The sequence below is a fragment of the Astatotilapia calliptera genome, chromosome 6 (genome assembly GCF_900246225.1).
Source record: "Astatotilapia calliptera chromosome 6, fAstCal1.2, whole genome shotgun sequence".
Taxonomy (NCBI): Eukaryota; Metazoa; Chordata; class Actinopteri; order Cichliformes; family Cichlidae; genus Astatotilapia; species Astatotilapia calliptera.
In genome coordinates, this window is record NC_039307.1 from 1,044,173 (window position 1) to 1,071,448 (window position 27,276).

The 27,276-nt window shown below is 44.4% G+C and overlaps 1 protein-coding gene across 1 annotated transcript; it reads right to left on the bottom strand.

Annotated features, from left to right (window-relative positions):
• Positions 1-578: 578 nt before the first annotated feature.
• On the bottom strand, positions 579-27,230 carry LOC113023509 (coiled-coil domain-containing protein 151-like). The gene is made up of 13 exons (XM_026169574.1): positions 26,979-27,230; positions 25,672-25,793; positions 25,341-25,418; positions 22,053-22,238; positions 21,822-21,923; positions 3,458-3,583; positions 3,185-3,307; positions 2,519-2,668; positions 2,277-2,437; positions 1,969-2,125; positions 1,205-1,357; positions 852-930; positions 579-766 (listed from the first exon to the last, which is right to left on the bottom strand). Exons 1-13 carry the CDS (start codon positions 27,025-27,027, stop codon positions 642-644), a joined length of 1,611 nt encoding a protein of 536 aa, XP_026025359.1. The 5' UTR covers positions 27,028-27,230; the 3' UTR covers positions 579-641.
• Positions 27,231-27,276: the final 46 nt, after the last annotated feature.

The window sequence follows — 27,276 nt, forward strand, 5'->3', positions numbered from 1 at the left end:
ACCTAAACTACTCACATCTCTGCCTGGACGCTGGTTCTGTCATCTGGTTGCTTCCTTTCCATCATCGGACAACACCTGCCTGCCTCCCTGCCAAGCCCCTCACTCCAAGCATATTCTGGATCCTCTCTGGACACTCCTCACCCGGAACCCCTTGGACACCTCCTCTTCGCATGACACTTTAACCTGCAACGTGTAAGCCCTAACCACCATAGTCTAATTGTTCAGCTGTGATTCACTAGATTGCCACTGACTACTTGTCTCCTCTTATTATAGTGACTGCGTACCTCCATCCAAGCCGCTGCCCCTTTTTTGCATTCCCAGGATCCATCCGTGAAATCTAGCACCTAGTCATAGCACTCAGAGTTTCATGTTCACAGTTTGGCCTCACAGTTCACAGTTCATAGCATTCTCCGTTCATAGCATTCATAGTTTCCTGCTTTGTAAGTTCACTAGGCACTGTAAATAAAGCACTGTGTTCACGCCCGTTTTGCCTCCCTCTGTGTCTGCATTTGAGTCCACACCCACAGCCTGGCCCTCTCGGCCCTAACAAATGACAAATCACAGTCTGTTCACTCGGCTTAAAATCATCCCGTTTTACACATCACTGCTTTATTGTGGGAGAGTTTGGAGATGCCGTCGGATTAAAACTTGCCCTTCCTCTTCTTCTGGGCCTTTCTTTTTGAGTTGGAGTCGACGATTAGCTGAGATTGACGCTTCAGTGCCTCACGAGAGATGACGTGAGCCCAGTCCTTGTCACTCTTGTCCTCTGGAACACAATTAAGTAATCAGCAATTTCAATGTAATTTAGTCTTTAGTCGTAGCTGGTAGTGTGTAGAAGAACACCAAATTACCATCACTGTAGGGATCTTCTGCTTGATCCTCAGGTGGCTTGACTTGGGTGCTGTGTTTCCCCTCAATCCTGACGTAGAACTCATAGCAGAAAAAACAGGAAGGGTTAGGCTTAGTGTTAATCAGTGTCATTGGCAGACTGTGTGTTTGTATGCTCTGTGTTATATTCTCAAACAGAGAAGGTGTTGCTGAGTGTTAATGATCATCTACACACATGTTTTACTGCCTTTCTCTTAATGGGGAGCCCATGGACAAACTTAAACAAAAGCCTTGACTGAATTTCCAAATGTCAAACATGTTGTTTCAGACTCAGATGATCCATTTCAAGTTTTGAGTTTGTAGGCTTTTGTCTTACCTCCTTTTCTTCCATCTCCTTCATTATAGCTGCCACATCCATCCCCTCAAGCTCTTTCTGCAGGGACTCCAATTTCTGCTCACACTGGGCCATCAGCTTCAGCACCACAAAGTCCTCTGAGTCTGGATGCATGTTGGGAACTGTGTGCTCATCCTGGGAGATGATGCGTGAAAAAAGGAACAAAAGCACATGAAGACTGTGGAGCTCCAGCAGGGCAGTTCTCTCTCTGGGGGGCATTTCCTTTGAAGGTAACACTCTTAAAAAACGTACCTTGAGATGGAGGTTTACCTTGATTACACACGCATTATATAGGGAGCAGGTAATGATGATACAAACTGATTTGTAAATAAGGGGACATGAATGACTTGAGCTTAGTATTTAATAATATACTACGGTATACTTCGAACTAACTCGGCAGCTCACTCTCCTGACAACACATCCTTTAAAGATATTTCAACATGAGAGACAGGCTAATGTGAAAGGTAAAAGTGAGGTCACAGGTCAAATGCAAACTATAATGTGATATCCCTATATATCATTGTTGTCAATACAATCAGTGGCCATAGCATTAGTATCACTTTATCTCTTGACCTTCAAGGACAGGTCAGATGTGACATTTTTACCTTCTCTATATGGTGACAACACACAGCACACCTGTAAGAATCCGTTTCTATGTTCAATCAATGTTGCCCCAGTAAATGGAGAAGTTTACGTTGAAGACCTCATCAACATCAGGAATCCTAATAGACTATGGTTGTTTGTACCAGTGAGATGTGCTGAAGATGGTCTGCCAGGTGCTCAACTCCGTGACGGACGGGACCGAGGGTTTTCACAAGCCGATCCAGTCGCTCTTCGGCTTCATCGCACCTCTGCTGCTCAGCCTGCAGCTGCTGCTCACGCTCCTGCAGCATCTGCTGGTGGCTAGAAAAAGCACACAGAAAGAGCAGAGGCTTCAGAATAAGAATTAGACACTCGTGTGATCCTCTGAGTCCCATTCACACCAACAGAGAGTCCATGTGATTCACAAACACTGTGACAGCTGCTGCATGACAGAGTTAAATATGTGTCTGACCTGGAGAGTTTAGCCTCCCCAGAATATTTAATCTCTTCAGACTGTTGCTCCAGAAGCTCCTTCTGCTCCTTCAGCTGCAGCAGGACCTCCTCGTTCTCCTCCCGCCGCCTCTCCAGATGTCGACGTGTCTCCTTCTGAGAAGTAAAGTGCTCCTCTAATTCCTACAAACACAAAATGCATGAAAGGAAAACGCATATCAGGAAGCACGCTGTGTGTAGCAGAATGAGCGGAAACCTTTGCACCTGTATATCGGTGATCCCTGTGGCCTCTTTGATGCGTCTGAAGGCCTCCTCAGCAGTCGAAATGTCTTTCTCCTCTTCAGCCAGCATCCTGGTGGTGCTGTGCTGGACCTCACTGCTTAGTTCATCCAGCTGCACAGCTGCTCGCTGTACCTGCACGATGCAACAGCAACCACTGCACATGTCAGGGACCTGGTTTCACTTTACTCCTCCACTTGGGGCAGGAACTCGTCCCTGACCCAGAGCGGGCATTCCACGTTTTTCCGTTCAGCACTGTAGCAATCACAATTATTACCAAGAAAAATGCCCGACACATTTATTTTCCCAAGTGGATCATTACGGCTTTGCCATGCTGGTCCACTTGATTGATCTTTGTTATTTGTTTATTTTTATTACTTTTTTTACTCTTAAGTTATTACAATCGGTACAGACATGACTGGGGGACAGGAAAGACAAAGATGTGGACAAGAGAAGTCTGTCTTTGCCCTCACCTCACATCGTTCTACCATTGGAGAGACTGATGATGTCACCAAACATCTGTGTCACTAACATCAATGTGATTGGCCTGCTGTGCTGGAGTGAGCAGGAAGGTACTTCTTTATATCTTTGCTCTTTTATTTGTTACTCAACATTCATCTACAAAAACTGAGTACATTAAATGTCTCTCACCCTTCTCTCAACTTTTGCAGCCTGGGCCTTGTGCTCATCAACCTTTTTCCTGTAGCTTGCTATCACTTGGTCCCTCTCCTTACACTCCTTGTGAAGCAGCTCCTCCTGCTGCTGCAACTCAGCCTGCGAAGCAGAAGAAGATGTAGGCTGATGGTGGCGAGTTGTGAGATACAGTGACTCCTTCATTTATGACTCTGGCAAATCAGCTGGATAATGTGAGCGATGCTGAGTGTTTCTTAATCTGAAGTCACAGCAAAGGAAATTACAGGTCACCTTAGCAGCTTCTTTGGAGAGCTGGCTGTCAGTATTCACGACCTGCAGACTGCGAAGCTCCTCTCTGTGCTTCAGGATTTCTGCTTGCAGAGTGTCGAGCTGGCTCTGATACGCCAGACTCTCATCCTGAAGGTGGTAAAGTGAGAGAAATGCAGGCAGAAGCACAAATAATGCAAAGCGATCAACAAATTAACATCACATCAATGCATATGTTGCGCTCTAAAAGTACTTATAAAACTTCAATTTTTCTGAATTGTGGGGAAAATCTTTAAAGACCATTCTTATTTAATTGTGTTTTGTTTTTGGACACATTTCTAGTTAATTTTTGTAGTTTACTGGCTCCAGGAGGTCAGAGTTCAGATGTGTGATGTCATCAGTAAGCGCAGAAAAAAAAAAACAGTGTCTGAGACGTGAGGGAGCGATGTTTTGCTGATGATACGCTATTCTGCCTGTAAACTCCAAACCTGAACTGAGGAGAATAAAGTTGCAAGAAAAAGGAGAACGGAGTCATGTCTCTCTGAGGGTGCAACATAATCTTGGTGTTTCCGCCCGGTTTGGAGTTTATACCGCAAAGAAGGACGAGCTACATGTGACTAGCCTCGCTCACTACCCCCCCACCTGAACTCATACGGCAGTGCCATCCCTCCAAGAAAAGGCAGTGAAGGTAAAAGTTTTTCGTCATGTCTAAAGTACAGCAGATGTCTCCTGATTGGGAGCAACTTCTTGAGGAGACAGAGGAAAAGTTACTTACACTGCTAGCACCGGATTTGAATGAGATTTGTGCTGCCCTCAGTTTAGCCGTGGATGAAAGTGAAAAAGACTTACCTCGTAAACTGAGGCGGCGTATTCTCCAGTACTTAGAGGGAGAGGATGTTACTGCACGAGAAGATGAAGGAATGTCTCTGTTGTTGGAATTAGATGACAAAATTTATGAAGTGAAGCAAAAGAGATGCGAAAGTAATGCCCCGTTGCCTCAACAAGTGGTACAAGAGCACCACCCTGTGGCTGAAAATGTGATAGCACCCAGTAATTCAGACGAGCAGAGAGAAAGTGTTTCTCATCTGAATGCTACACGAGTCACCCCTGTCGCCACTCAAAGTGTCCCTTTTGTACACCCACTGTACCGACGGGATCTGAAAATAATGGGACAAATTGGAGAACCAAACCAAAAGGACAAATTAACATGCACTAGCTTGGAAAGACAAATCCAGAGGGCATTGAAGAGGGGATATGATGAAGGAGCCAAAAGAAACTCCAATCCAGTTTTTGATGCGAGCAATGGATTTGAGACAACAACTTGTTCTTGCTTCAGAGAGAGTTAAGTCTGGTTTAAAGTACAGTTCGGAGCTCATCCAAAATCAGTTTCTCCAGACAGTACTCACTGGCCTCCATGATGACACCATCCGAGCTGATGTGAAGCTATACCTGCAAAATCCTAAAATCACAGATGAGGTTCTTCTGGAAAAAATGACTGCGGCATACAGTCTGGAAATGGAAAGAAAGAATAAGCTGTCAGCTGCATCAAGAGCAAAGATGATCAAAGTTGCAGCAGTAAGTGGGGAAGATCAAGAGGTGGAAAAAGAAAGCAGTATGCACACATCAGACAGTAAGAACAAGCAAGGTGGAGCGGTCAAACGAGACACATTAATGGATAAAGTTGATCAAAGCAACAAGGCTATATGTGAGGCTCTGCAGAACCTCACCACTCACATTGCCAGCCTCCAGCAGACCGTTAAGCCTCAGCACATGAGAATGGTCGAACCACCTGACCGGAAATACCAGTCACAGCCTAGGAGCACAAACGTTAGACAGTGCCAGCAGTGTCAATCATCTAATACAGGAAACAAATGTGACCACTGTTACAAATGTGGCAGTACGGAACACTGGGCAGCAGGTTGTCGTAGGAAAAAGTGCTCAGCTAATTCAAGTAAGATCGAAATCATACTTAACCCTGAAGGGGAGAAGCACCAAACCGACCCATTCAGCCTCAAAGCACCCCTCACTGGTAAACAACAACAAATGGCGAAGCTGGTAGGCAAAAGATGCCAGGTCCGTGGCTTCTTAGGAGGTGTGGACACCACAATATTGTGGGACACCGGCTCACAAGTATCGATAGTGGGGACGAACTGGAGAAAGAAACACCTGCCTGATGCTGAAATGAGGTCAGTGGAAGAGCTGCTCGAAGAGGGAGCTTTAGAGCTCTCAGCTGCTAATGGGACCAGTATTCCATATGAAGGATGGATAGAGACTGAGTTCAGCCTGTCCAAAAATGCTGTTGCTGGGATGAGCAACAGGCCCGTCCAAGTTCCAATCCTAGTCGCCAGCGGTGACATTGAATGCCCCATCATCGGCTTTAATGTGATAGAAGAATTAGCTTTGAGAAATGACACCAGCAAAGACTGTATCCCCCCAGGGCATATGCTGGACAGATTGTGCTCAGCATTCGAGGTGGGGCGCAAAACTGCAAGAGCTGTCCTGTCTGTCCTAAAGAAACAAACGCCTGACAGCCATCCCCACATAGCCCGAGTAGGAAGGCGACCTGTGACCATCCCGAAGCGTAACATGATGACAGTGCAATGTGGTTGGCTAAATAAGAGTGTGTTGAGTGGGTCACATGCAGTGTTGGAGCCGAACTGTGAGACACCATGGCCAGCAGGCCTAGTTGTTGCAGTGACTGTGGAAAACATGACTGACCATGATATCACCCTCTGTAGTCGCACTACACTGGGGTGGCTGCACAATGTTGATGCTATCTACATGCCACATGTAAAATGTATGGAGGGTGAGCTTTCTAAGACATCAGACGGAAGTACTTCCTTACCCACAGTGCAGTCCAGTCAGACAACAAAAACTGAGCCCTGGGACCCACCAGTGGATTTGAGCCATCTGACAAGTGACCAACAGCAGCAGGTAAAACAGATGCTGAGGGAGGAATGCAATGTTTTTGCAAAAGATGACTGGGACACGGGATGCATTAAAGATCTAGAGCTGGAGATACAGCTAAAAGACAAAGTGCCTGTGCAAAAGACATATACCGTATTTTCACGACCATAAGACGCACTGTACTAAAAGGCGCAGTCTCAGTTATGTGTGCCATTACTGTATTTAACACACACATAAGGCGCACTGGATTATAGGGCGCATACAAGTACCGTATGCGTATTTAAAAATAAAGCGGGAGCAAACCCGAGTTCGGTACCTTACTCACATTTCTATTACCGGTAATCGTCATCATCAACAACACACAAGCATACAAGTGTGCGTATTTAAAAATAAAGCAGGAGCAAAACAAAGTTTGGTACTCACATTTTTATCATCAATCAAACCCATGGAAGTCCTCATCCTCTGTGTCTGAATTAAACAGCTGCGCTAAATCTCCATCAAACATGCCAAGTTCACTTTCTTCACTGTCAGAGTCACTTTCCGTGCCGTGCGGCTCCTCGGAAATGATGCCGGCTTTTGCGAAAGCTCGAACAACAGTGCCAGCAGACATGTTAGCCCAAGCATCTACAATCCATTGGCAAATTGTGGCGTAACTCGCCCGGCGCTGCCTTCCACTCTTGGTGAAACTGTGGTCTCCACCGGTCATCCATCGCTCCCACGCCGCTCGCAGCCTTACTTTGAACGGGCGGTTCACACCGATGTCCAGCGGTTGGAGTTCCTTTGTCAGGCCTCCCGGAATGACAGCAAGCTCACAGTTCATTTGTTTCACTAGTTTTTTCACATCAGCTGTGAGATGGGCACGCATAGAGTCACAGATCAACAGCGATGGTGATGCGTGGAAAAAACCACCTGGTCTCCTTACATACACCTCCCTCAGCCACTCTTTCATCATTTCCTCATCCATCCAGCCCTTTTCATTTGCCTTAATGATGATTCCTGCTGGAAACTTCTCTTTAGGCAAAGCCTTTTGCTTAAAAATCACCATAGGCGGCAGTTTCTGTCCATTAGCATGGCAGCCAAGCACAACAGTAAAAGAAGACTTTTCATACCCCGTTGTGCGTATCGCTACCGTGCTGGTCCCCTTCTTCTCCACAGTGTGACTCACCGGGATGTCAAAAGTGAGCGGGACCTCGTCCATGTTTGTGATGTGGCTGGGCTGGATGTTTTTGTCGCCAATGTGTTTGCTGCAGTAGGAGCGGAAGATGGCCAGCTTTTCCTTATAATCCGCTGGAAGTTGCTGCGCTACCGTAGTCCTGGTCCGGATGGAAAAATGGCACCGTTTCATAAAATGAAAGCACCAAGACGGACCTCCTTGGAAATGTTCAATGTTCATCTCTTCAGCTAGTGAAACTGCTTTTAGCCGAATGGTGACCGTCGAAACGCTTCTCCCGCTCCTTCTTTGCTCGATGATCCACCGCTCGAGTCTCGGGCCACCTCGCCTTATGTCCGCGGAAACTCAGCTGCGTTTTCTTGACCTGCCGGAGCTTGTTTTCTAGCTTCCTCCATTTGCGAACCATCGATTCATTAATCTTAAATTCTCTCACCACTGCTCGATTTCCATGTTCCTCCGCATAGCTGATGGCCTTCAGTTTAAACTGTGCTTCATAAGCGTGTCTCTTTGCCATTTTCAGGTTTGTTAAAACAACGATGTTCCACATAATGCACATACCTGTCCTTTTAGACAGGTATGTGCGATTGTCCGGTATATACGATCAACGCCCACACTTCACCCTTTAGCGTTCTCATGGTGTTCTCTACTACTTTACTTCTCTACTACTTTTGTGATTATCTGTTTCATGCGCCTCATTTTACTGTGTACAGTGACAATAACCCGCTGACATGCGTCATGAAGTCAGCGAAACTTAATGCAGCTGGACACCGCTGGGTGGCGGAGTTGGCAGATTATCGGTTCACTCTTAAGTACAGGCCAGGGGCAGCGAATCGAGATGCAGATTTCTTATCAAGAAGAGGAAAGCCCATTGAAGACATCATGCACGAATGCACAGAGGAATGTCAGCAAGATGACATTGAATGTATTGGGAAAGCCCTAGAGAGAGAGAAAACAGGAGAAATGAACTGGATCTCAGCTGTCACCTGTAATGTCAACGCGCTGCCAGAGGGATGCATCGTCTCAGAACCAATTCAGCCGTTTGCAGTTGACAACATCAGAGACACCCAGGATGCAGACATAGCCATCCCTGAAAAGAACACACACCTACCTGAAGCATAAAGAAAAGATGGCGGAGAGTGAGGCAGTTAGGTACCTTCTTCGGCAGTGGCCCCATTTGCAGATTGATGGAGATGGCATTCTGAGGCGTGAGACCACCAGGAGAAAACAGTTTGTTGTTCCTGATTCATTAAAGCCCATGGTCTATAAACATCTACATGAGGAGATGGGACATTTAGGAGCAGACAGGATGGTTGCTCTCGCCAGGCAGCGCTTCTTCTGGCCTAAAATGAGGCAGGAAATGGAGCACTATGTCACTCAGGTGTGTCGCTGTATAAAGAAGAAGAAGCCTAACAGAATAACCAGAACACCAATTCAGAGCATTGAAACCTCTGCGCCGTTTGAGATGATATCCATTGACTATCTGCATTTGGACAAGTGCACAGGAGGTGAAGAATACATACTCGTAGTTGTGGATCATTTCACCAAATATGCCCAGGCATATGCGACAAGGGACAAGTCTGGGAAGACTGCGGCAAGAAAGCTCTTTGATGACTTTATCATGCGCTTTGGTTTCCCATCCAAAATACACCGTGACCAGGGGAAAGAATTTGAGAACAATCTTTTCCGCAAGCTTCAAGGCTACTGCGTATCAACCATTCTCGTACCTCCCCGTACCACCCACAGACCAATCCTGCAGAGCGCTTCAATAGGACCCTCCTAGGTATGCTCCGGGCACTTGATGAATCTCAGAAGTCAAGATGGAAAGACCATTTGAACAAAGTAGTTCATGCCTACAACCCGACTATGCACGAAGCAACAGGATTTTCTCCATTCTTCCTTCTCTTTGGCGTGAACCAACCTTGCCTATCGACCTGCTCTTCCCAAAAAGAGAAGAAGAGAAGAGTCAGTCACGCAGTGGCTATGCAGAGAAATGGAGAGGAGTTATGCAAGAGGCCTATGCAATTGCAAGGCAGAACATGAGAAAGAGTGCAAGAAGGGGACAGAAAAACTACAATAAACGTGCATGGAGCTCTGTGCTTCAGCCAGGTGACCATGTCTTGGTGAGAAATCTCACACCCAGAGGAGGTCCTGGGAAACTGCGCAGCTATTGGGAGGATATGATTCATGTCATCACCGAGAGGAAAGGTCCTGATAGTCCAGTGTATGTGGTTGAGCCATTGCAGGGGACAGGAAGAAGACGAGTGTTACACCGTAACCTACTGTTGCCGTGTCCTTACCTGGTTGACGAGTCTGTGGTGTGTGAAAGCAGCCTGAAAGAGAAAAGCCATGGAAACAAACAGAGACAGTCAGCAAGAAGACATCATCAGACCAAGCCCGATACTGACCAAACAGACACAGGCAGTTCTAGTGAAGATGACTGTCACATGTGGACAGCACTCAGATATGCTGATCCACCCCTCGACCCAGAAACAGAGGATTTCTGCCCCCAGAGTGACGCACTCGGAGAGAAGTCTGAGCCTGCTTTCAGAGCACAGGGGCATCCTGAAGAGGAACAGGTGGAGGAGAGACGCAGTTTGGAGGAGGAGGTTGAAGCTCCAGCTGTTGGACCCGAGGGTGAGCAGAGCGATGCTGAGACATGGAGGCACAAGCCAAAGAGAATGAGACAGCCCCGGCGTGTCTACACATATGAAAAACTAGGCCAGCCAACAGTCCAGCAATGGACCACATGCCCTGTCAGTGTGAACAGCCCTTCAAGTGGCATCCATCATTCCTCTGTCCCACCATCATTCATGTATCCTTTACAGTATCAATAGATATAACAGAAAAACACAGTCAACTTCACAAGAGAGTTTAATCTAAGCGTAACATTACAGTTGCAGTTCATGTTGATGTAGTATTGACACATGTTACAGTTAAAAGAGAAACAGGTACTCTGAGCATTATTACTATAATAAATAGAGGGAAGGTTTATCATTCTAGCGTCAAAGAGTTAAGACAGTAGTGAGTACAATATGGGTTTACTGAACTCATGGTTTTGAAGTGTGTAATCACATGATGTTGGGGTGTAAATGGTATTTTCCTTGTCCCACTGCGAAGATTTGGCAGGCCCACCAATACTTCGAGGGATAACCCACCCTTCAGTACAAAAGGACTATGAACATTTAGTTTTGTATCGTGACCATGAGAGACTTGTCCTGAGATACCAAGAGATGGTATAGCCTCTCACCCAGTAACGTGTAATATGTGTGGAAATACTTGTTTGCTCACTCATCTTTGGTTAAATGTTCTATTTTTGGTAAATTGTCAAAGATTAGAAAGAAAATGTGTGGCAACATTTTTCTTTTGTGGGGGAGGGTGTTGCGCTCTAAAAGTACTTATAAAACTTCAATTTTTCTGAATTGTGGGGAAAATCTTTAAAGACTATTCTTATTTAATTGCGTTTTGTTTTTGGACACATTTCTAGTTAATTTTTGTAGTTTACTGGCTCCAGGAGGTCAGAGTTCAGATGTGTGATGTCATCAGTAAGTGCAGAAAAAAAAAACAGTGTCTGAGGCGTGAGGGAGTGATGTTTTGCTGATGATACGCTATTCTGCCTGTAAACTCCAAACCTGAACTGAGGAGAATAAAGTTGCAAGAAAAAGGAGAACGGAGTCATGTCTCTCTGAGGGTGCAACACATAAAATATACAATATTCTGATTTCACTAATACAACATTTATAAAAAATAAACTTTTAATTATACTACCCTCAGACTTCCTATAATCAGACCCCATCTGGTCTTTAAGTGATGATGTGATGAATCCTTCCGGATCCAAACTATGCGTTATTAAGGCTGTTGTGTTTTTAACATGTTTTGTATCTCTATCCCATAAAAACAGTCGGTGATCACTGTCGGCCTCTCTCGGTTTTTATTACCGTTGTTCATTTTGTGTGTGAATGGGTGGATGACTGGATATGTAAAGCGCTTTGGGGTCCTTAGGGACTAGTAAAAGCGCTATATAAATACAGGCCATTTACCATTTTAAAGCACAGTTATCAAAACCTTACGGTGTAACTACAGCCCAGCCCATGCAGCAGTATATTAATGACTAACCTTGTATTGTGGATGGATTATCTCAGTTGTTCTCCTGACTGAAGTTTGGTCCGTTTACAGCATCCTGCCATGCGACTGCATTTGTCTCTAACCATCAAGAACCTTCACATTAACGTTTATCGAGTGGAAAAAAGTTAGCGTTCATCCTCCAGCTTCACTGTGTTTATGTTATGCAAACATAGCTGTGTAGCTAGCGATTACGTAGCACATCATTATATACCAGCTAGCCCAACTTCAGTAACCTTACAAACGTCACTGCTGTTTAGTTTCCTGTCTTCATTTATGTTGGAAGTGATAGCAGTGTTAACTTGTTATTTTCTGTTATATCGCGAGAGTACTATTGCCCGCGGTGAGTTGTTACAGAGATTGAAAATGTGACGTCATTCAGGGGTAAAACCGCAAAGAATTCTGGGAACTCGTGGCAAGAGGTACTAGCGCACGCAGGCTTTCAATTGAAATCAGTTACACAGCGATAAAAAGAAACAAAAAATGGCAAGAAGCTGTTTTATTATTAACTGCACAAGCCGGGTGAGCGACAGCCGCGTGAAGCCGACGGGTAAAGCGAATGGTTTTTATTGGATTCCGGCGTGGAAGAGAAATTGTCCAAGCCATGTTTCCAAAGTCAAGTCAAGTCAAGTTTATTTATAAAGCACATTTAAAAACAACCAAGGCTGACCAAAGTGCTGTACAATAAAATACAATTATAAAATACAATAAAACGCAAGTACATAAAACACCTCACTGATAAAAAAAATAAGTTAAAAAAGTAAGTTAAACCTTGCTAAAAGCCAATGAGAAGAGGTGAGTTTTAAGAGCAGTTTTAAAAGTTCCTAGGCTTGTGGAGAATCTGATGTGAGGAGGTAAACTGTTCCACAGTCTGGGTGCAGCCACAGCAAAAGCCCTCTCTCCCCTAGTCTTTAGTCTGTACCTGGGAACATCTAAAAGCATCAGGTCTGCTGACCTCAAAGATCTCCTGGGGCGGTAAATGCTAAGAAGCTCTGCCAGGTAAGGAGGTGCAGTACCGTTAAGAACCTTAAAAACCAGCAGTAAAATTTTAAAATCAATCCTAAAAGCAACTGGGAGCCAGTGGAGAGAGCAGAGGACCGGAGCTATGTGGTCTCTCTTTTTGGAACCGGTCAGCATGCAAGCAGTAGCGTTCTGCACCAGTTGGAGGCGATGCAGACAGGAACGATCTAAACCAGCATAAAGGAAGTTACAGTAGTCCAGCCGTGATGTAATAAAAGCATGGACCACCCTTTCTAGATCGTTCCTGCACAGGTAGGACTTGACTTTAGCTAAAATCTGTAGATTGATAAAAAGATCCCTTGACTACGGAGCTGATTTGTTTATCAAATTTAAAAGCACTGTCAAAAGTAACACCGAGGCTCTTAATGGAGGAAGTACATTTGGAAGTTAGGGGTCCCTAAGTCAAGAAGAGGTGATGGATGGCCTGGATTGCCGCTATCCGAAGACCTAATATAACGTTCGAAAACACTCCACCTCACATGTTAGTCTGCTCCAAGCATTTCCACAAAGGTAAGTGTTTTGTAGTAGTTAATACGTCTTATATGGCGCTGAACAGAAATCATCGCGCTATGCTCCTTTGTTTATGTGGCTGTGTGTAATGTTTGCTGTGTTTTGTAGGCAAACCAGCCTACAAAATGCTGGAATGCGATCCAGACTGGGCACCCTCTCTCAAACAGTGAGATTTGATCAGTTAAGACAGAGATCGAAATCAAAACAGCCACGAAAAGGCCCGCGTTCCTGTGGGGCAGAGACAGCTCATCCAGGCGAAATCCATGCAGGTAACATTGTTAATGTACATAAATAAATTCCACTTTTTCCACATTAAGTACTGTGTCTTGTTTTTGCACATAAAATGAACTTGTCTTTGTCTGTATGCATGTATATCTTTCAGCACCAGTCACTACGAAAACTACAGCTGAGATCCAACCACAGCAGATAGCTTAAACATCTGGCTTTCTACAGAAGCTTTCACCTGGGGACATAGTGCTCGCTGACCGGGGTATTGATATCAAGGAAAGTGTTGCCTTAATGGGTGTCACTTTAAAAATTCCAGCATTTACACGGGGTCGTAGTCAGCTACAAGCAAAAGATGTGGAGGACACACGAAAACTGGCACATGTCTGGATCCACGTAGAACGCGTTATAGGCTGTCTACGGTCCAGGTTTTGTGGTGCCATGTGAAGGTGAGAACATGACTTTGCTGGATAAGATAGTCGCTGTATCATGTGCGCTCACAAATATGTGCCCAAGTGTTGTTGTGAAGCAAGCAAGTGATGAATAACTGTTTTCCAATTTGTTGTATCAATTTTTTGTGGTTGTTGTTTTTGTTTTGTTGTGCAGCTGTGTTTTTATACAAATCAACTAATAATGCACAACGGTATACTATTTTGCCTTTGTCCTGTAAGCTTCAATAGTAACATGTAACACTGTTGTCAGTTATAAATAAAGACAGTCCTGATGAAAGACTTGTGCAACACTTACTTTATTTGTATCTAGTACAAACTGAAAAGAAAAATAGATTGCGTTGGCCCATTCTGGACAAAGAGATAATTTACAGCACAGCTGTAAAGTGCAGTAGTGCAAATCGGCAAATATTTACAACAAAGTATAACTGTTGTGACAGACATTTATAGCAATTTAAACACGTTCTAATAATTCACTGTGAGTGACAGAACAACAGGTAACACAAACCATAAAGTGCAGAGTACAGGAAGATGGGTCCACCCAAATGTGACACTAAACATGAAATCACAATAAAGTCCTTCAATATAAGAGTTGTCTGGAAGCTTTTTCCTTCCTTTTTTTTTTGTCACGGTAACATCCATGGAATGTGGCCCTTGTGAAACACTGGTTTCTGGATCAGTGTAGTGATTGGCCAAGAGCTCTGGCATCACGACTGCTGCTTGTGGGGTCTCGATTTAAGGCTTCGTAGGTATTGTTGTCACAAGCCGGCTTCGGCATCCTCAGCGTCGCCTGGTCCAGCCTCTGCTTCTGCCCCGTCTGGTCCAGCCTCCTCCTCGCCTGGTGCTGCGGGGGCCACGCCACCTTCAGGTCCCAAACTGCCGCCTCGACATCGGCGGTCATCTGCCAGGCCGCTCGTTGGGCGTCATCGTCGATATGGACGACCTCCCAAATGCCGCCGCTACCTTCCGCGCGGCCGGCCTCCGGACTTGTGTCGCCGCCGCCGTTGCTGTCCGCACGGTCGGCCCCCTGAACTGTTTCCCCGTCGCCGCCGCTGCCGTGTGCACGGTCGGCACCTTGAACTGTTTCCACTTCGCCACCGCTGCCTTCCGAGCGGTTGGCTTTTGGATCTGTGTCGCCAACGTGGCCGGCCTCAGAAGATGAATTGTCCTGGACTTCTGAGTTGTCAGCCTCCGGGCCGGCCTCCTGAACTGTGTTTTGTTCTTGAACTCCAGCATGTGTGTTTGTTTTGGACAATTCACTTGGTTCGCTGGAGCTTGTTTTTGTTCGGTGTTGGTCCCTCCGTCCTGGACCCAAACTGGACACAAACTTGTAAACCTCTTCTAGGATTGGAGGGTAGAAGGGTTTCCAGTTCCTGCAGAGTCTGGCTAATCTTGCTCTAGAGGGCATCTATAGTGAAATAGACCTGTCTTATCTTTTCACCTAGAAGCTGATTTTGTGCTCCCTGTAGAATCAAGTCTGCTCTGTATCCCCTGACAGTGGATTTAAGGCGCAAGCTCTTAGGAACAACTCTGCTTTCTCTGCATCTCAGGTTGAAACGGAGATGGTTCCTATAAGCCGCTAGTTTTCTTGATTCCCTTTCATACTCCCACACCAGTTGAAGGGTGCTCCTTCCAAAATGTACGGCAATATGTCTGTGAAGGTTCTCAGTCACCCAGGTCATCATAGACCTGGGTGACTGAAAACCCTCACAGACATTAGAGATGAAAATACTACAGAAAGCTGCAATGAAAATGAAGTTCTCATTGTAACTGCTGAAATGTCTACAAAAGAGAAACAAAGTTCTTGTGAAGCTTCATAAACAGTTTGGCCATGCATCTGCAGAGAGGTTATTGAGACTCATCTAAAGCTCTGTCAATACAGACCAACAATGTGCATTTATTCTGCAAGAGGTAGATCATGACTGTGACATTTATCAGAGATATTGCAAAACCAAGCCGAGAGCTGCTGTTGGTCTACCTCTGGTTTCTGAGTATAATGAGACAGTAGCGATGGCTCTACATGAGCTGGAGCCTTCACATCATCGACCACTTCACACGCTTCAGTGACGGCAGCATCGTAAAGACAAAGAAAGCTGCAGAGATCGTCAACTCCTTCATTCACACCTGGATAAGCATTCACGGTGCCCCCAGACAGCTCTACACAGATAACGGCGGAGAGTTCAACAACACGGAGCTTCGGGACATGGCTGAAAACTTCAACATTGAGGTAAAGATAACGGCGGGGTATAGTCCCTGGAGCAACGGACTACTGGAGAGACATAACGTGACACTTACAGAAATCCTCCTGAAGGTAAAAAAGGAACAAGGATGTGACTGGCACACTGCGTTAGACTGGGCCCTCATGGCCAAAAACAGTATGCTGTACATGGTTATAGTCCACATCAACTTGTGTTTGGCCAAAACCCCAACCTTCCTTCTGTGTTGATGGATAAGCCACCTGCCTTAGAAAGCACAACTGTAAGCGCAAGAGTAGCTGAACACACATCAGCATTACATGCTTCCAGGAAAGCATTTACTGAGGCAGAGTGTTCAGAAGGGATCATGAGAGCACTACACAAGCAACTTGGGCCTACAGATGACAAATATGAGGCAGGAGATAAAGTATACTACAAACGAGTCGACTGTACAGAGTGTAAGGGTCGAGGTGTAGTTATTGGGCAAGATGGAGCTGTTGTATTTGTAAGACATGGGGGGACTCTTGTAAGAGTACAGCAGTCAAGGTTGAGTAAAGTGGATGCACAGAGTGGAGATAAACAAATACCACAGAGTACTACTGATGATGACACTGACAACAAAGACACAGTTGAAAATGATGAGACAGAAGCACCCGATGGTGAACAGAGTATTAGTGAGGAAGAAGAGATCACTAGTGACAGGGAAACTAACACTACAGTAACATGTCTATGACACAGTCTTCTACATACACTGATCCTGTCTCCTCTGCAGATGTAAAGTTAAGGGCAGGACAGCTGATCACTTTTACGAACAGAGACAACGGTGTTCAACATACAGCCAGAGTGCTAGGCAGACCGGGAAAAGCAAAAGGGCAATACAAAAACTGGTACAATGTGCAATATCTTAAGCCTGATGGTAGTGAAGGTGAAAAGAAAGCTTTAGACATGTCACTTGTTGATGGTCTTTGCACTGAAGCTGAAAACAGAGATGTAGATGTACTAATAACAAAAGATATCTCCTTTGATGCTGCCAAAAAGGAGATTGAGAACTGGCAAAGTAATGGCGTGTTTGATGAAGTGAAAGACCTGGGTCAAAAATGTGTGTCTACTAGACGGTTCTGTACACTCAAAGAAACTAATAATGGTATCGTCCCAAAGGCCCGACTTGTTGCGGGTTTGAAAGACTCTCCAACATGTGCATCTGAGTCCCTCAGACTGGTGCTAGCTGTGATATATCAAAACAAGTGGAAAATGAATTAAATGGACATTACATCTGCCTTTTTGCAGGGAATGGAACTGTCAAGAGACATTATCTTCATCCCCCACCTGAAGCTGGCAAGGACAATGTTCTATGGAAACTAAAAAAGTGTGTGTATGGACTTGCAGATGCTTCACTTTATTGGTACAATAAGGTCAAAGACATTATGGTCAAAACTGGTGGTAAAATATCACAGGTTGATCGCGCAGAATGAACTGGGACTCAACAGCCGTCTGTGTGCATGGGTGTTGGACTTCCTCACTGGCAGAACTCAGGTGGTGAGGGTGGGTAGATGCGTCTCTAGAAGCATCACCATCAACACAGGAGCACCACAGGGGTGTGTCCTCTCGCCACTGCTCTACTCCCTCTACACTTCAGACTGTGTGGCCACCCATGGCTCCAACACCATTGTGAAGTTCGCTGACGACACAGTGGTGTTGAGCGCCATCTCCAACAACGATGAGGCGGCCTACATGGCTGAAGTGAAGAATCTGGCATCACGGTGCCATGATAACCACCTCCAGCTGAACGTTGGCGAGACCAAGGAGCTGGTGGTGGACTTCAGAAGGAGTCAGCACAAAGACTACAAGCCCATTATCATCAATGGAGCAAAAGGCTAGGCAGCGCCTGTACCACCTACGACAACTGAGGAAGTTCAGGGTCTCTCCTGAGATCCTCAGGACTTTCTAGCAGGCGCTGTGGAGAGAATCCTTACACAGAACATCACATCCTGGTTTGGGAACAGCTGTGTTGAGGACCAAAAAGCTCTCCAGAGAGTGATCCATACAGCAGAACACTGCTGCAGGATTGCTCTCCCCCTGCTTCAGGACACCTACACCAGGAGATGCCGGACAAGAGCAGCGCAGATATTGAAGCACCCGTCCCATCCTGTAAACAAACTGTTCCAACTTCTGCAATCGGGTAGAAGGTTCCGCATCATCCGGGCAAGGACAGAGAGGCTCAAGAGGGTATGGACATTTGTACAGTTAATGATGTAATAGAGGCACATCAACAACTTTACATTGATAACCTACAGCCGGTTCAGTTACAAGCAGCATGGGCTGTACAGAGGGATGCTTCCTTAAGTGAAACAGAACGGGAGCAACTCAGGTCAAAAATAGGACAGATTTTGTGGGTTGCCAAACAAACGAGGCCAGATGTGATGTTTGACACATGCAGCCTTGGATCTAATATCAAAGGTGCAACTGTGCAGTCCATTCATGAAGTGAACAAAGTTATCTGTAAACTTAAGGCAGAGAAAGTGACTCTTAAGTTTCAGAGCTTGGCTAACAGTGAGGATTTGGCACTGGTTGTTTTCAGTGACGCTTCTTTTGGTAACCTTCCTGATGGTGGTACTCAAGGAGGGACATTAATCGTCCTTATGGGTAAAGGAGGAAAGTTTTGTCCTCTCTTTTGGCAGCCTAAGAAAATCAGGCGTGTGGTCAGAAGTACACTGGCAGGAGAAACTCTTGCCATGTCAGATGGAATAGACACTGCGGTATTCCTGGCAACACTTTTTTCAGAGCTTACAACTGGTAACACTGGTCTGAACGCTCTTCCTTTGATCTGTGTGACTGACAATCATTCCTTGTTTGATGCACTCAAGTCCGCTAAGCAGGTTACAGAGAAGAGACTGAGGCTAGAAATGAGTAGCATTAAAAAGCTCATACAAGCCAAGAAAATCAGACAGGTTTGTTGGTCAGATTCCAAATCCCAACTTGCTGATTGTCTGACAAAAAAGGGAGTTTCACCTTTAACCCTTCTAAAAGCATGAGATGAAGGACTCTGGATACTGTGAAGTTTTCTTTGCATTAAAATGCACTATTGTTTATTGTGTGCAGTGATAGTATGCTTTAAGCAAAGCAAAGCACATTGAAGTGTTTCTGTCACGGCTGGCAGGGTGAGCCCTGTAGTGTTGGAGGAAAAGGAGGACCCAAAATGCAGGCAGCCAACTGATGATATGAGAGGGTTTATTTACAGGTGACAGTGGCAGAACAGACAACGAATCATGAGAAAACAACTGAAGAAACCTAAACTAGGAGAACTAAATGACAAACCTGAGAGCATACAAAAGGGGTGTGGGGCAGAGAGACGCAGAGACAGGAACGGAACACCATAGAACGCAGATGAGCCGACAACGAACACAGACTGACACCCACTATATACACACACACACACACACACACACACACACACACACACACACACACACACACGGTAATCGGGTAATCGCACACAGGAGGGAAGAACAGCTGATCTGGATACACATGATGACTGGAGGACACAAGCTGAACACAATGACAAAAGACACAGACCTTCAGAATAGAACAGGAAATCCAGAACACGAGCCTTCAAAGTAAAGCAGGAAACACACAGACTGATTTACAACACAACACGGGGACATGAACAGAGCACCAAGGACAGACACAGGTAGGGCTGAATATACACCAAACTTCAGGTTCAACCCTAAACTAGTACAAAATCAGAATAAACACAAGGCACAAAAATGAACTTCAAGGAAACACAAAACGCTGGGTCAAAATGACCCAGGACCCTGACAGTTTCCTGGATGTTCAACAAAGTTGACAAGTTTTTTTTTTGTTTTGTTTACTCACACATATATGTATACAAATGTTTAAAAGGGGTGTTTATATTTTTATTTTTTTTAAAAAAAGAGGGAGATTGTTAACTTGTTATTTTCTGTTATATCACGGCCCACGGTGAGTTGTTGTTATTGTGTGTGAGCAGTAAAACATGGAGTAACGAATAAAGCGCTTGGAGTGAGACCACGACGTCATGTCTTTTGACTTAACAAGCAGAGCTGTACGTTTGAATTTTTTTTAGAAATCTCTCAGTCAGAACATGCTATATCATGTTTAGGTGGAAACTACCGAGCTAACTTCCTGCTAACGTCTAACTCCGTTAAATGTAATAAATCCTGTTTTCATGGATGCCTGGATGTTAAACTTAATTTAAACCTTATAAAGCAGCAACGCTGATCATTGTATTATGCAGGTGTCTGCTAACGCCTAAAACAGAATTAATGCTGAGAGCAAAGACCAAAATAACCATTTTCAGAGACCAGCTTTGCAGTGAGTGTTTCAAAAGTACACTGAACAAAAATATAAACGCAACACTTTTGTTTTTGCTCCCATTCCCCATGGGATGGACGTAGAGACCTAAAATTCATTCCAGATACACAATATAACCATCCCTCCCAAACAGTGGTCACAAATCAGTCCAAATGTGTGGTAGTGGGCACAACTGCTATATTGAGATAATCCATCCCACCTCACAGGTGTGCCACATCAGGATGCTGATCTGACATCATGAGTAGTGCACAGGTGTACCTCAGACTGCCCACAACAAAAGGCCACCCTGGAATGTGCAGTTTTTTGCGCTATTGGGGGTCTGGGGACCCAGAACCGGTCAGTATCTGGTGTGACCACCATTTGCCTCATGCAGTGCAACACATCGTCGCATGGAGTCTATCAGATTGGCAATTGTGGCCTGTGGAATGTTGGTCCACTCCACTTCAATGGCTGTGCGAGGTTGTTGGATATTCGTGGGAACTGGTACACGCTGTCGTATACGCCGGTCAAGCACATCCCGAACATGCTCAATGGGTGACATGTCCGGTGAGTATGCTGGCCATGCAAGAACTGGGACATTCTCAGCTGCCATCTGCCCTGAACAATGTGAACCATGATTCATCCGTGAAGCGCACACCTCTCCAACGTGCCAGACGCCATCGAATGTGAGCATTTGCCCACACAAGTCTGTTACGGCGACGAGCTGGAGTCAGGTCAAGACCCCGATGAGGACGACGGGCATGCAGTTGAGCGTCCCTGAGACGGTTTCTGACAGTTTGTGCAGAAATTGTTTGGTTGTGCAAACCAATTGTTCCAGCAGCTGTCTGGGTGGCTGGTCTCAGACGATCTTGGAGGTGAACCTGCTGGATGTGGAGGTCCTGGGCTGGTGTGGTTACACGAGGTCTGCGGTTGTGAGGCCGGTTGGATGTGCTGCCATATTCTCGGAAACGCCTGTGGAGACGGCTTATGGTTGAGAAATGAACATTCAATGCACGGGCGACAGATCTGGTTGACATTCCTGCTGTCAGCATGCCAATTGCACGCTCCCTCATTGCTTGTGGCATCTGTGGCATTTTGCTGTGAGACAAAACTGCACATTCCAGGGTGGCCTTTTGTTGTGGGCAGTCTGAGGTACACCTGTGCACTACTCATGATGTCAGATCAGCATCCTGATGTGGCACACCTGTGAGGTGGGATGGATTATTTCAATATAGCAGATGTGCCCACTACCACACATTTGGACTGATTTGTGACCACTGTTTGGGAGGGATGGTTATATTGTGTATCTGGAATGAATTTTAGGTCTCTACGTCCATCCCATGGGGAATGGGAGCAAAAACAAAAGTGTTGCGTTTATATTTTTGTTCAGTGTATATAACACAAACCGTTACAGGAGACGGTGCCGACAAAGTCTTGCGTTTTACGAGGAACGCTGGACTGACCTGTAAGTGACTCTTTAATTTCAGGTAGTCAATCATGATGTTCTCGGCCTCCTTGCACTTAAACTGGCTTTTTTCCAGACTGTTCTCCAGGACCCGCAAGTTCTGAAGACAAACACGAATCATTGCTCATTGTGACCTTTGACCTGCACATCTTATAACAAATGAGAACCATATAAAAAGAAACTCAGAGGCAATGACACTTTTTTGTTTTTGAATCAGAGAGGTAACTACCATGGCATTCTCCTCTTTTTTCAAAGTGCGAACACCAGGGGGCGCTACACTGTGCTCTGGTTTCATTCTCCGGTACTCCATCTTCAGCTCTTCACGGCGCCTCTCATAGATCTCAGTGCCATGTTTTAGGGCATTAAGACGCTTCCTGTTGGATAGCACGCAGTCGTCTAGTGTTCCAATGATCTCCTGTGAGACATGCAGAGGAGGAATGCAGTGCAGTCATGCATGCGGACCATGACAACAGATTTAGTGTGCAGTCCCGTGAAGAACTAAGAACACCCTTAATTGATTGATCATCATCGGTGTGAGCAGGTCTACAGAATTCAGGTATGTTAACACAATCTTCCAGTGAACTCACAACAAGCTCAGAGAAACTGCAAAAGCCCTTCATGATCCTTTTTCTCAGTCAGTCTTTTTCCTTTTGTAGTTTTTTGCTTATTATTGCTGTCATTGTTAGATATCTTCAGTTTGTTAGCCTTTGGTTTGGATTTTCACCTGTGTGTCTTTCTGCTTAGCACTCCAGTTTTGTGCACCCCCTCCCAGTCTGTTTTATCAGCTCTTAAATTAGAATAACAAACATTTTTCACCAAAATTCAGGTGAAATTCCTATGGTGGTCACTTTTTACCGGGAACTCCACAGATTCAAGGTTGATTAAAACACTCAAAATTCACTGAAAGAAGTGCTCATCACGTTTACATGTTCAAGTGCATAGTGTGGAGGATGTCATAAGGCCTGGAGGCAATCACATGTAAAACACAATATTTATGAGTGTTTTAAGTCGTAAATCGGGGCGATTTGACCCGATCATGACAGGAAGGTTAGTTTGCTCTTTTTTTCTTGCCTTTTTCAGTTTGGTATTCTAGCTCATTTTCTCTTTTATTCTCAGCCCTGATTCTGTCCTTTGTAATTCCCTGAGTTTGTTTTCCTGCCTCCTGCACTCTCTGTGTCAAGTCTGTTTATTTCCTGAGATCTGTTACTTGTTTTACCTTGTTGGGTTTTTTGTCTTTTGTGCTCTGTATTTAGTTTTACATTCCTTGTCTTGTTTTCTCACTTAGGTTTAGCTGCCCTCCCTGGCATGCCTATTTGTTCCTTCAGTTTGTCTCAGTTCTTTGTTGTGTCCTCTCTCATGGTTGCATGTCTTCTAACTGTTGGCTCTTTAGTTTTGGACCCTTGTTCCTGGCCAGCCTTTGTTTTGTATTTTGAGTTTATTTCCTTTCCTGTCCTGCATTTGGGTCCAAATCTTGTGTGCCACGCAGCTGGACGTGACAAACCCAAAACAGCTTTAGCAGATAGTCTGCACACCTTAGTGAGCATGTTAAAGGTTAAGGGCCGCGGAGGACTGATGATTTAGGGACCTACGAGTCACTGAGTGGACCGTGGACACCTCTACATACCCAAGTATTCCAGAGTCAGTGTGAGGCCATCTGTCCCACAGCTAAAGCTCGGACCAAACTGGGTCATCAACGCGATAATGTTGATGACCCAGTTTGATCGGCATGAGCACCATTTCCAATAGAACGACTGGAAAACCAAAGAATCAAGGTGCTGCAGAGCTCAGAGAGGTGTGCAGAAATGAATGGTGCAAACCGCAGTACCTATCCCTACAACTAAAACTTCAAATGATTTCACGTTGCGCTTACATGACTCTGGTAATTAAAACCTTGGAAAAGATCTTTAAAGTGTTATTTGATCCCCCATTAATGGTAAACTTGATCCTTCGTAATTTGTTCATCAGCAGAGTGAATGCTTTGATGATGCTAAACCCTTTATATTAAAGTCTGTCTAAGAGCACCTCAAAAAATCCAGTCCTCACGTTAGACTTCTGTTTGCTGACCTCTCTGCTTTTAATAAGACGCAGCCTCACGTTCCAAACTCCCAGAACAGCTCCTGATGCTGACTTTAAACTTCCTACTGACGAGTCGACAAGTCCTCGTTAACAAATGTCCGGCAGGACTGTGTCATGCTCTGGTTCCCCTCAGGGATGTGTTCTCGTTATTATGTATGCCGACAGCTGCAGGACTTCTTCTGAGGACAGATTTATAATTGCCTGATATCACTGTCCTCTGAGTCTGTCCACGGCCCTGTTTCGCCTGAATTTGTGAAGTAGTGTGATGATAACTATCTGGAGCTAAATGTGTGTCAAAAACAAAAGAAATGATCATTGATTTCAGACGCGTAACCCCGAGTATAAAGCCAGTGTTATTTGTGAAATAGTGCAGTCTTATAAATATCTCGGCACAGCCTTTGTCAAATATCTCCATCATAAAACAGGATCAACAGAGAATGTGTTAGTGGGGACGTTTTATGGCATTTTTATTGTTCATTTATTGAAAGTCTTTGAAGATTTTCTTTTATCTGCTGGCTCAGTATGTATCAAGGATAGAAACTCGCTCGGCAGTGTTGTTAATAAGTTGGTCGCCGTGACCTTGGACCCGGCCCAGTGTAGAATAAACTAAACTTAAAGTCCTTCATTAAAATTCAGAAACCTAAAATCCTCGTTTCTCAGCTCTTAGATTACTTACTGCTGACAGATGATGAATATTTCTGTGAATTTCTGTGAAAATATTTCTTCATTTCCAGTTAATACTTGTACAGCTGCTGTTATTGTGTATATATTTATTTATATTTCTCATACATTCTTATATAGTTCTATATTGTGTATTTTGTTGTACAGTTATTTTATTTTCAACTTTAATTTATATATTTATCTTTATCTTATTCTTCCCAGTTAAATTTACCCTTCATTCTAATTTGTGTTGTACAGTTATTTCATTTTTAACCTTAATTTATATTTTATTCCTTCCTAGTTAAATTTACCCTTTTTAATTTTTCATATTTATTTCCTATCTTATTCATAGCCTTTTCCTTTTTTGTTTTCTTTAGGTCACGAGCAGTTGTCCAAGCATTTCACTACATATCGTACTGTGTATGACTGTGTACGTGACAAATAAAATTTGAATTTGAATGTTTATTCTTATACATTTCTCCTTGTTATTCTATTTATTTATTTCATCCTTATGTTATTTTTCTTGATCTCAGCTTTACTGTGCATCAAAGCTGGTTTAAAGACTGTGTGTTATGTGTAAGCTGCAAGCAAAAAGCTCTTTTGGGGATTAATGAAGTCGAATCTGAATTAGTGCTGTCAAGAAGAGTGGACCAAAATTGATAAAGTCAGAAAAACAATGCTGCAGCTTATTGCTGCTCAGTCACTGGCGGACTTATTTCTTCACAGTACTGCATTTCAAGTAAAATCGGAGTTCAGGGTGCGTGCACAGGCTTCCTCTCACCTTCACAGACTTGTTGCGGTAGGACTCCCTCTCCCTTGCTCTGTTTTGAAAGGCCGCTCTGATCACCTGCTCATCACGCTAAGAGGCAGACACCAGTGTCACCAAAAATGAATTCTAAAACACATTTTTTGCGTGAGATAAACGTGGTTAAAAAAGAGGAAAAGAAGGAGGATTGTTGTCTCCAGCTTCATAAGGACCATAAATGGCTTCCAGCTAGGTAGGCCAGGTTTCTCAGTCTGTGTGTGACTGCACTATTATCTTCTTTATTTTAAATTAAATAAAGTTCAGATCAGCATTCAAACATCTTTAGCTTGTGTTGTGACCATCTTACAGCATGAGCTCCCGCCAGCTTCCTGTGCAGCCTCCTGTTGTCCTCCCTCAGCTGATGGATCAGCTCCTGGTTCTTCATGATGGCAGCTTCATGTCTGTCATAGCACGCTTTTCTCTCCACCTCTATGGACACGTTTCATCACCACCACAATAATACAGAGAAACAGGTGACCCACAGTCACCTGCTGAATTTATCGGCTCTAAGTCAATTATAAGTGTTAAAGTTCATTTAAGAACCTAAATGGCAGTTTGCTGTTTTTCACTAAGCTGCTTCGTCTCGACTCTTTGTGTTCTAGGTGTTGCACTTTCTGCAGTTTATCACAGATGTGAGTAATGAAAGAGCTGTGTGAGATAACTGCGTAAATCATGCTGATTGTAAAATGCTTCATAAAGTTAAAATGAAATATCCTCAAGCTGGATGCCTACCTGTGCTTTTCTGTGCCATCGTTTTTTTCTTCTGATGAAAGAAAGATGGAACTCAGCAGGACCCTGAGTGTACCTGTCAGATGGTCACAGCTGTTGCTCGATATAACCAAAATAAGGTTGCACTGTTTTATATAAAATTAAAGTACACCTTCCTCAGACAGACAGACCACTGTTGCTTGTGTTTACCTCACAGCGACTGTATGATTTACATTCATTAGAGGGGATTTCAGATGAGGAGTAGCGATCATTCAGGATGGAAGTAGAACCTCCATAATACAGATCTGATTGTCACGAGAATCAAGCTATGGCTCATGTGTAAAACAAATCATTATCTTCAGTAATCAGTCCCAGGTGTTTTGGAGACTATACAAACAATAACATTGTTGTTTAAATTTTATTTTATTTAATAACTGTACAGTACTCTCTGTTTATAGTAACCATTGTCCTTAATGTAAATATGTAAGAAAAATTGTGTATGTTTCTGTCCTGTGTACTGTTTGTTTGTATATTTGTCTTTTTGGCTGCTGTTACAACCAAATTTCCCCTTGTGGGACAATTAAAGGATTATTCTATTCTATTCTATTATTTATTTTACAGCTGAAAATATCAATCACAGTTTAGGGCACTGAGAATTTTAGAAGACAAGTCGTTTTATTCATTCTCTGCAGCTCATCTAAAGACACTGATCAGCTGCAAGTGTCGAAACTTTGTCGTAATCGACACGAACTGGAGACAGCAAGCGTCTTTATCCGTGAGCTCTTTCATCGCTCAAATCTGTGATTAACTGCAGAAAATGCAACACCTGGAACACGAAGAGCGGAACAAGCCGCTAAGGTGCACCGGCTGCCTCCAGCTGAGCTGAAACCCGCCGAACAAACTTACCGAGCAGTCTGATTTTCCGCTTCAGCCCCGTGATGTGTTCAGCTGCCATCGCTGTGACTTCCTTCAGTCAGTGGCGGAAAACGAAGCCTTTGTTTCTGTTGGAGTTGGTCGCAGTGTTGCCTAGCAACGTGTACACCTAAAGCCAAACCAGGGCTCGTTGAATGAATAGTCGCGTCATTCTCCATTCAATCCAGTAAGGATCGCTGAGTCTCGCGATAGTTAGTGATGGGACGTTCTGTATCGAGGCTTCGGAGCGTGTGTCGAGTAATGGTGGGGGCGTTTCCGCGAAGCGCGTATC

Bases quoted from the DNA above. Each gene is read 5' to 3' on its own strand.
- LOC113023509 (XM_026169574.1), bottom strand. From the start codon at position 27,027: ATGGCAGCTGAACACATCACGGGGCTGAAGCGGAAAATCAGACTGCTC. The intron at 3,308-3,457 runs GTGACCTGTAAT...TCTGCTTCGCAG, and splicing joins TCTCCAAAGAAGCTGCTAAG to GCTGAGTTGCAGCAGCAGGA. The intron at 2,126-2,276 runs GTCAGACACATA...TGCTTTTTCTAG, and splicing joins GGGGAGGCTAAACTCTCCAG to CCACCAGCAGATGCTGCAGG.